This window comes from Astatotilapia calliptera, chromosome 9 (genome assembly GCF_964374335.1).
Source record: "Astatotilapia calliptera chromosome 9, fAstCal68.1, whole genome shotgun sequence".
Classification (NCBI taxonomy): Eukaryota; Metazoa; Chordata; class Actinopteri; order Cichliformes; family Cichlidae; genus Astatotilapia; species Astatotilapia calliptera.
The window spans coordinates 13,012,755-13,022,655 of record NC_137430.1 but is presented as its reverse complement, the minus strand read 5'-3'; the positions used below and the strand labels follow the sequence as shown (position 1 = coordinate 13,022,655).

The following is a 9,901-nucleotide window of genomic DNA, read 5'->3' as shown; positions in this document are numbered from 1 at the left end:
GCAGACACAGCCACTAGACCAATTGCAGCTTCTGCATTGGCTTCTACAAACTGGTTTAGTGGTCCTTCCTTTTTGACACAACACGACATAGAGAAGTCTCACTGTGATGGTTTCACACTGATCGATCCTGACACAGATGCAGAGATCAGACCTGATATAACAAGTTTTGTTACCAAAGCCTCAGTAACACAGCTAGAGCCATGCCGTTTTGAAAGATTTTCTCATTGGATGAGATTGTGTCGCACTATTGCATCACTAAAGCGTGTGGCAGCATCATTCAAGAAAACAAACACAGAAGGTAAAGGCTGGAAGTGTTTCAGTGAAACTAACACCACAGATGAAGTGTCTAAAGCAGCAAAGTTCATCATTCACACAGTACAAAGTGAAACGTTCAAAGAAGAGTACAGATGCATAAAAGAAAATCTGCCACTTCCAAAACAAAGCTGTCTTCAAAGGTTAAATCCAGTTATTGATGAAGATGGGCTCCTCAGACTAGGAGGTCGATTGGCACCTGCTAACCTAACAAAAGATGAGAAACATCCACTCATTATCCCAAATGCTCATCATATAGCCATCCTTCTTATTAGATACTATCATGAGAAGGTAGCGCATCAGGGGCGTCACCTAACAGAAGGAACGCTCAGAGGTGCTGGATTTTGGATTATTGGCAGTAAACGGCTCGTCTCTTCTGTTATTTACAAGTGTGTTCTCTGTCGAAAGCTTCGAGGACGACTTCAGACCCAAAAGATGGCAGATTTACCTGTGGACAGGCTGACACCAATGCCACCGTTCACTAGTGTAGGACTGGATGTCTTTGGACCCTGGACGGTCACCACACGTCGCACCAGAGGAGGGAGTGCAGACAGTAAACGCTGGGCTGTGCTTTTCACCTGCATGTCCACGAGAGCTGTGCACATTGAGCTCATTGAAACAATGTCAACATCCAGCTTCATCAATGCGCTAAGGAGATTTTTCTGCATCCGTGGACCTGCTCAAATACTCAGATCTGATAGAGGTACAAATTTTGTTGGAGCATGCAATGAGTTGCAAATTGATCACAAGGACACAGAACTAAACTCATACCTGCAAGAGAAAGGATGCACATGGCTGTTTAATCCCCCACACTCGTCACACATGGGTGGCTCGTGGGAGAGACTTATTGGAGTAGCAAGGCGCATCCTAGATGGTATTCTGTTGAAAGCCGTACATGTCCAACTAACGCATGAAGTGTTAAGTACATTCATGGCAGAAGTAATGGCAATAATGAATGCAAGACCACTTGTACCAGTCTCAACAGATCCAGACAAACCAAACCTTCTCACTCCAGCAATGCTCCTTACACAAAGGTCAATGCATTATCTGCACCAACAGGAAGCTTTGGACCGCCAGACCTCTACTCAAAGCAATGGAAGCAAGTACAGTGTTTGGCAGACTCTTTTTGGAAACAGTGGAAAAGTGAATATCTTTCAACACTACAGCAAAGGAGAAAATGGACTGATGATAAAACAAACATAAAAGTTGGTGATGTTGTGTTATTGAAAGATGCTCTCGCACACAGAAATGACTGGTCCATGGGAAAAGTTGTAAGAACATTTGAGAGCAAGGACAATAAGGTTCGAAAAGCAGAAGTAAAGACTGTGAAAGATGGAAATGAAAAAGTGTTTTTGAGACCCATCACTGATATGGTTTTGCTTTTATCAAGTGATAAATAAGTGTTTGAAATAGCCCTAAACTGTTCAAAATGTTTATTAGAAAAGTTTGTTCTAGTGGCACAATTATATTGTACCAGGCGGGGAGTGTTCTGCCTATAAATCGGATATTATAGTTGTAAGCTGCCCTAGAGCTCCCTCTAGTGGCTGCTTTGTAATATGGGTTCGGTTACTTTGGGAAAGGAAAAAATGAGAACGTGAAGAAGAAATAAAAGATGGCGGAAAGTGATACCGTAATGTTATCGTTCTAAGCTGATACGGACCTTAAAATGTTGTTGCCTTGGACAAGATATGTCTGTAAGTATGAATGTCGATAAAATAACTATTATCTTTTGTTTTGTGTATGACACTGTATTTAAGCTGCTTTGGTAGACTAAAAGAAGCATCACTCTCCATAACTGCACAATTTGTTTAAAAATGTGCAGTTGTGTGATTGGATTAATCATTATGTTGTATTTACAGGTGCGTTGGCTGGTTGTACTGTTAAAGCAACACTCTCCATAACTGCACCAAAGACTCTGGAAGCACTGAGTGGATCTTGTTTGCAAATCCCATGTAGCTTCAGACGCAAAGAAGGACAGAAATTTATCAGCATAAGAAAAATCTTTGGAGTGTGGATTAAAAATAGATTAGGCATTTATCCACACAATGTGATCTTCAACACTAGTGGAGCAGTTAACATCTATCCAATGAGTATTACTGGGAACCTGAGTCAGAGAGACTGCACCACTCTGTTTTCTAATTTAACCACCACATACACAGACACATACTTCTTCAGAGTAGAGAGTGAACCTGGGCCCTATTTCAGGAAGCCGGTTTAGTGCAAACTCTGAGTAAGTATACCCTGAGTTAACGAAAACTCTGGGTTTTCGGTTTCACAAAGCGAGTTTAGATTAATTCTGAGTGAGTTACTATGACGACACACTCCGTGAAGCTAACCTGCCCCCTAGCAGGTTTACTTCAACTAACCCTGACCTTCTCCGCCTCTTTGTCGGAAACCTGACTGTAGGAAGTGTCAGACATGGCGTGCTCCTTCCTTGAAGAGCCAGTAGATGTTGAAGCCCAAATTCTCCGCAGAGCTCTCCGCCGGGAGAGAGGGATTAGCGCGCGTTTGGACATTTTATCATTTCCTGATGATTTCCTGTGTGAACGTTACCGTTTTTCAGCACAATCTATAATTTATTTGAATAACATCCTCAGGCCTAATATTGCTTATGTGACACATCGCGGACATCCTCTCAGTTCTGTACATATTATTTGTATTGCACTTCGGTTTTTTGCAAACGGGAGCTTTCTGTATAATATTGGTGACGCTGAGCACGTTTCCAAGGCTACCGTCTGTCGGGCAGTCAGGAATGTTACAGTTGCACTGAAACGTCTCCTGTACTCGTTTGTGGTGTTCCCCGGTCATAGACCCACAAGATTCATCAAAGAGGGATTCCACAAAATTGCAGGTATCGGGATGAACAAAACTTAATTCATGATGTGGTGATACTTGAACTACTACTTAAATCTTACATTTATATTCACGGTTCCCAGGCGTGATTGGCTGTATAGATGGCACTCACATTCCAATCATTGCTCCTTCAGTAAATGAAGGAGACTATGTGAACAGGAAGTCTTTCCACAGCATTAATGTACAGGTACATAGTTCCCTGTAGCATTTCAAACTAACAAATTATTTCATCATAGTAATGGATGCTAATTTGTGTTCTCTGCACTGTGAAGATCATATGTGATGCTGCCTACATTATCACAAATGTGGAAGCCAACTGCTCAGCCTCTGTGAGTGGTGGTGGTGGAGGACCCCCACCTGTTTTTCGGGCCTTTTTTTTCTGTTGGCTATAACGGGTCACATTTGAGCATACAGAGTAAGCAAATATGTACTTGTAATGTGCTCAGATAATTTCAATAAGTGCTTACAGAAAGAAAATTAATGTAGCCTCTAACTGCAATCGATTTACATCGGACAAACAGACCAAGCACTATGGCTCATGATACAATTACACCTTACCTGTTTGGACTATATTTTTATATTTCATTTTTACTTGCTGCCAGGAACGTTTGGGGCCTGTTGGGTTGCACCTGCGCTCACATCACATCACGAAATAAAATGTATGAAATACAAAATAAAATAAAATAAAATAACGCGTTAAATGGGTGGAAATCCCTAGATCAATGTTTGAATTAACACTCACACATTGACTCTGTCGGCTATGTTTTGCCATGCATGCTCCGGCTTCCTGAAATAGGGCCCAGGGCCCTGTTTCAGGAAGCCGGTTTAGAAAACTCAGAGTGAAAAACGATACGCAGGGTTGAGTAACCCCGAACTGTCCAACTCGGAATATTCGGTTTCAGAAAGGCTGATAACAAGTAGTTCAGTCAACGCGGAGTTGCTTTAACCCCAAGTGAAGCGCGCGGACGAGGATACATAAAGCCCTGATCAGTGGAGCACAGATTAAGCGAGTCACCATGGAGACGGAGGGAAAGAAGGCGCGGTCAATGTATTTTACAGCGCTTGAGGCCGAAATTCTGCAAAAAATGGCACAATAATTTGTACATTTGAAAGTTTTATCTTGTTAGCTTGCAGTAAGAGTGTAACAAGCTAGTTTACATGTTAGTTAGCTAATACAGTATTTTGTACTTTCAGTTTTACGATGGTCAAAGAGAAGGCAATGGTCAGAGGCCATTCTTCAATAAATCAGCGCAAAAAGGAAAATAAGTCTGGTTATTGGAGCATCGTTATCTCGCTGTCTAGCTGGTGAAACTAAGAGACTCAGGGCGAGGACAGCATAGAACCATTCAAGGCAACAGCAGAATGTGATCCTCTTCAAATAACAGTCAGAGTTGAATGATTAAGTTTTAATGTTTAATAACAAAATGACAATAACCCACATTCAAATAGTTGCTCTCTGTTCTTTGCATACAATATCTCTTAGAGCTAAAAATAGCAATGTAGGATCAGTGATTGTCCTTACAGATTATTCATGTGCTACATAAAAGTCTTTCCAAAAAAGTCAGGCTGTAAAATGTAAGTGTCACGGTTCTGGGTCCGTTGGACCCAGTATTTTGAGTTTATTGTGTTTTGATTTAAGTTTGCATCAGGGATTGTGTTCTTGTTCTCTTGTCGTGTTATGGTGATGATTATGATGTCTATTATTAGAGTTCCATGTTTCTGTTTATCTGGGTTTAAGATGTGGGTTTAGTTTCATATGTCATTTCCTGTCTGTCTCTCGATGTCGAGCCTGTGTGTGATGTTTTATTGTGAAGGTCTGCGTCTCATGTGAGTGTGTTCAGTTTTACCTCTGTCTCATCTTACTGATTGTTCCCAGCTGTGTCCACCACCTGTGTGTAATTCCCGTGTTTCTCTGTGTGTATTTAAGTCGTGTCCTCCGTCATTGTAGTTGCTGGTCTGTCTGTCTATCAACCATGTCTCACCCGTGTGTTCTCCCTGCTGTCCATCTCCTCTGCTCGTTCTCATTCTTGTCCAGGTTTGTGCTCTGTAGTTTAGTTGTTTCCAGTCTAGTTTAGTTTGTGCTCCATTTGCTGTTTGTCCATATTTATTTCGTGTTCAATAAACCACCTTCACTTCTCCACTACTGCCTGCGTTTGGATCCTCCTTCATTTCCTCCACACGGCTCCTCTCACTCGCCGTGACAGTAAGTAAATGAATGGATGCAGATTTCACTATTTTCAAAAACAGGTTTGGTCAGTTAAAGTCTGTTTTAATCTCTGTCTCACTTCATGTTAAATAAGTTTGCAGAAATGGGCTTTTCTGTTTCCAGCTCTACTGAGGTTTGATAGAACTGTCTATGTTCACTGCAGTTTGACCTGAAGGCATGAAGATCATTTTACAGATTTTTTAAAAGTGTGCTTAGATATTCCCCAACTTCTCCCATTTCCTTCTCCATTCCATTCACACGTTTACTGCTGACAGGCCTCACTCTTTTTAGGTCCATAAATATTTATTATTAAACTTGTTATTTGTTATATATGAAAAGATAACAAAACAAATTGTGGCGGTTGGGTCCTGAGAGTGGTTTTTGGTGATGTGTGTGGCTGGCAGCTGTAGAGCTGCAGCCAACTGTGTACAGCACCCGTGTGTGCAAATAAAGTAAATGCTAAAAAGCATAAACATGTGGACGAGTCTACTGTGTGATTGTTAGACAAATATCTTAATGAGGTAATCTGAAATCAAAATAAAGTAAAAAAAAAAAAAATCTTAATGAAATTCATTCCAAGTAAATTACAAATGATTATATAAAATATTTCAAAATTAATACCGAAGCGCTGCAACAGCAAACATGTGACAACAGAGTGGTTCGTAATAACAAGTGTAGTGTGCAGTACATTGCCGTATACTGGATTAGTGTGTGTTAAGTGCAGAGTTTAAATAAAAGACTAAATGATTCTACATTTGACAGATATAGTGCATTATATACTGTATTTATTTGTATGTATTTGCAACATCTTCGAAACCACAGATTCTCCTTGGAGGCCCAATATTACAATCCCAGGTGATCTGAAGGAGAAGGAGTCTGTCACTATAACCTGCTCAGCTCTCACTCCCTGTCCACACTCCCCTCCTCAACTCACCTGGAATCTCCAACAAGACTCTCACAACAAAATAGAGCAAAACACAGATGGAAGCTTTACAACTAAAATCCAGCAGACCATCACTCTGTCAGACACGCATGATGGAACGAAGATCAGCTGCTCTGCCAGATATCCTGTGAACCAAGGAAAAGACACCAAGACAGCAGAGACAGAAGAGACTCTCAGTGTTTCATGTAAGACAATCAGAGTTTGTTGTTGTTGTATCCTGTCAACATATCATCATTTATAGGAAGTCAGCTATTTATAATGAATAATGGGGATATGTGTTAATCTTTTTCTCCAGATGCTCCTAAAGACACCTCAGCATCCATCAGTCCATCAGGTTTGGTGTCAGCAGGCAGCTGGGTGAACCTGACCTGCTCCAGCAGAGCCAAACCTCCAGTCAGCAGCTTCACCTGGTTCAATAAGAGCAGAGATGGAGCTGTGAAAGTATTTGAAGGAGAGATTTACAGCTTCAATGTAACAGATGGAGTTTATTACTGTGTGGCCACTAATGAGCTGGGTAATCAGACATCAGCAGAGATTCATCTAACAGGTAAACACAGACAGCAGCACAAGAATCAACTATGTTAATAAAATGTATGCAGAATTATGATTAACAGGTTTGGATTTAACAAAGAAAGTTTGGTGAGAATAAACATATTCACAGAAATAAGAGCATTGCAAACAGGTTGTAAGAGCTTAATGGTGTCCTTCTAAAATTCCAGTGCAAACAGAGAAAGTAGAAATAAAGTGCTAATAATACATTATTGCACATGATCTTCTGCATATTTATTTTTTTGAAATCAGGAAACATGGCGGCTCAAACGCTAAAAAAGTTTGGTCATACGTTACGAGAACGGATGACAACAGGGCAACTTGCAATACTTGCTAAGTAGATATTTCATTTAAGGGAGGAAACACTACGAATATGCAAAAGCATTTGCTCACAAAACACGCGATAACCTTAAATGAATGTCATGTTTTTAATTCCACTCCGGACTCGTGAATCTCAACCCAGCAGCAGCGGTAACGTTTGCACGTCCTCTCCCGTTAATGCGGCAGGTAAATAATCAACTAACAGTGCATATTATGTTAGCGCGATCTGCCTTATTACAAAACCTGCCATTACTGTGCATTTAGGTGACCATGATGAGAGAGACAGAGTCTGGCTGGCTCAGATGCTGGCAGTTCTCGCTGCAGTCTACCGGTAGCGTCTCCTTTCAGGCCAGGATAGACGAATGTCACCGAGCAGTGACTAAGTTTTTGGTCAAAGGCTTGCACCCATTTGCCACAGCAGATGCCCTCGATTTTTGGTAAGTGAATGTGTTTAATTGTAGGCAGGTTTCATTACTGGATATTCTTGTGTAATTGCTACAGAAAAATTTATGTTATACTTTGTTATTGCTACAGAAGAATATTTATTTTATTGTTTTACATTTCCAATTTTTTTTTTTCCCAGGGACCCTGTGACACCCCATTGAAGAGCCGTAGGCTGGATCTCTTAAGATCTCACTGTTGGGTTTGTAAGGCCATGTTACTCCTAAATTTCTATCTCGTTCAAAGAGAAGATATAAAATGGTAAATGGCCTGTATTTATATAGCGCTTTACTAGTCCCTAAGGACCCCAAAGCGCTTTACATATCCAGTCATCCACCCATTCACACACACATTCACACAAGATATAAAACAAAGTTCTAAGCTAATCGACCTTAGTGTTCTCCTTTTTTAAAAAGAATCGATAAGAGAATCGATAAAGAATCGAATCGTTAAACAGAATCGAAAATGGAATCGGAATCGTAAAAATCCTATCAATACCCATCCTTACTCCTAGCACACTGTAGTTGAAGCAAAGGTATTTTAAGAATGCTGTTCATTATTTTACACTTTTATATGGAAACATTTACATGAATAACATTTACCATTTAAAAGCAAAACATATGAAAGCAATCGTGTCTGCCCACCATAATGACAGTTTTCTTATTCTCTATATATCAAAGATGAGTAGATCATGTAATTCCCATCACTTCAAAGGTTTTTCCAGCAAAAACATTGATTAATTGGCACATCAGTGTGAGATAGGATAAATGTGACGTTCATACTGGGAGTTATTAAATATATTGTGTAAGGTTGAGTTTACCATGTTAGACTGTTAAAGACAGCAGCAGGATGTGATGTATTCACAGGTCAAAAGGTGCAAGGCTAAAAAACCCCCAACACAGATGGGTGATGGCTCAGTGCAGGAGAAATGAGTGTGAAAGTGTCTTTGGTTGAACAAAGGTTGTTAGAAAAGCATTTCTCATGTGGAGTATCACAGCGAACCTGATCAACATGTTCAGGATGTTCATGTCTGATTTATATATAGTTTGGTATCAGCACTGAGTCATGCTTCCACACAACTCTCAAAAAGCCATTAAAGTGATGCCACATTCAGTTCATTTCCAGTTTTCTTATGGAACGTGTTGCATGTTTATAATTCTGCTAAAATGAAGATGAAGCACACTTATTATTTTTAATAAGAACTTTGGCCTGCAACTTAAACATAACATGTCTTTTTGTATTTATTGACCTTAAATGTCGTGTGCTGGGCTAAGAGGCAACATCGAGTTCCTTTGTAACTGCTTTCATTACACGTCTCATTCTTTTAGAGATCCTTTGTCTTAACCCTTTAGAACCGGTAGGAGTGGACACGCTCCATTTTGCTAACTATTTTTAAATCCCGGTAGCACTGCAACCACGTGAGCTAGCGCAATCATTTTTTTTGCATATGAAACCGGAGGAGTTGTACTTACATCTTATGCCATTAGCTTGTCCTCGGTCACAGTTTCCTTCCACATATAGCTTTGCAAAAACTGCATAAAAAGCGCTTGTAGCAACAAAAACATAATATTCCAGAAACATGCTTTGCCGATCCGATCAGCTGTTTGTAACACTTCCTACGTCCATCAGCGCGAACTATCACATGACTGCATGACCTGCCCGAAACCGGAAGTGACGCCATTTTGCGGAAATGTAGTTTTTTTTTTTTTTTTTTTTTTTTACCATCGTGGCCTCATGAGCTTATATTTGTGTTTTTAAAAGTTATGTTTGACTTCATGACTTTCTGTGTCGTTTCTGGGATGCTTAGGACTCATATTGCACAGCTGGAAATAGTTTATTTTGATGCATATGCTGTTATTTTGCAAATTTGCACTATAATATATTTTTTCGTTTTTCCTGTACTATATGAAAATTGGTGTATCTCAAAAATAAAACTATGAAAACACTCAAAATTTCCTTTTGTGGGAAACTAGTTTGTGCAACTTTTTTATATTTACAGTTTTGAGGGATAAGCCTCTTAAATTTCTCTAACTAGAAATATGTTAAAAAAAACAAACTATTTTAAATTTTTTTGTAGTTTATTGCACTTTTTTGCAATTTATGTAATTACTATGCACTTAATGCAGACATATTATTAAAATTTGGGCTATAATGGTTGTATTGATGTATAGCAACTTGAAATGCTCCAAAAAATGGCTCCACAGCATGTAAAATTATAATATAAGCTCTGGCGGACTTGGTTCTATGGTAGGTCTTAAAGCTTCACAATACCTGTG

The 9,901-nt window shown here is 39.7% G+C and overlaps 1 protein-coding gene and 1 pseudogene across 2 annotated transcripts; both read left to right on the top strand.

The window, feature by feature from the left end:
• Positions 1 to 634: 634 nt before the first annotated feature.
• Positions 635 to 1,712, top strand: LOC145431118 (uncharacterized; annotated as a pseudogene). Its single transcript, XR_013911469.1, has one exon. The product of XR_013911469.1 is annotated as an uncharacterized LOC145431118 (transcript).
• Positions 1,713 to 6,102: 4,390 nt separating this feature from the next.
• Positions 6,103 to 9,518, top strand: LOC113029887 (vascular cell adhesion protein 1-like). Its single transcript, XM_080306420.1, has 3 exons — positions 6,103 to 6,499; positions 6,610 to 7,621; positions 7,768 to 9,518. Exons 1-2 carry the CDS (start codon positions 6,115 to 6,117, stop codon positions 6,897 to 6,899), a joined length of 675 nt encoding a protein of 224 aa, XP_080162546.1. The 5' UTR covers positions 6,103 to 6,114; the 3' UTR covers positions 6,900 to 7,621; positions 7,768 to 9,518.
• Positions 9,519 to 9,901: the final 383 nt, after the last annotated feature.

What these genes read in the sequence shown, in the direction of transcription:
- LOC113029887 (XM_080306420.1), top strand. Translation starts at nt 6,115, where the DNA reads ATGATTCTACATTTGACAGATATAGTGCATTATATACTGTATTTATTT. An exon ending in AGAGACTCTCAGTGTTTCAT is followed by an intron (nt 6,500 to 6,609) that starts GTAAGACAATCA and finishes CTTTTTCTCCAG; the next exon opens with ATGCTCCTAAAGACACCTCA.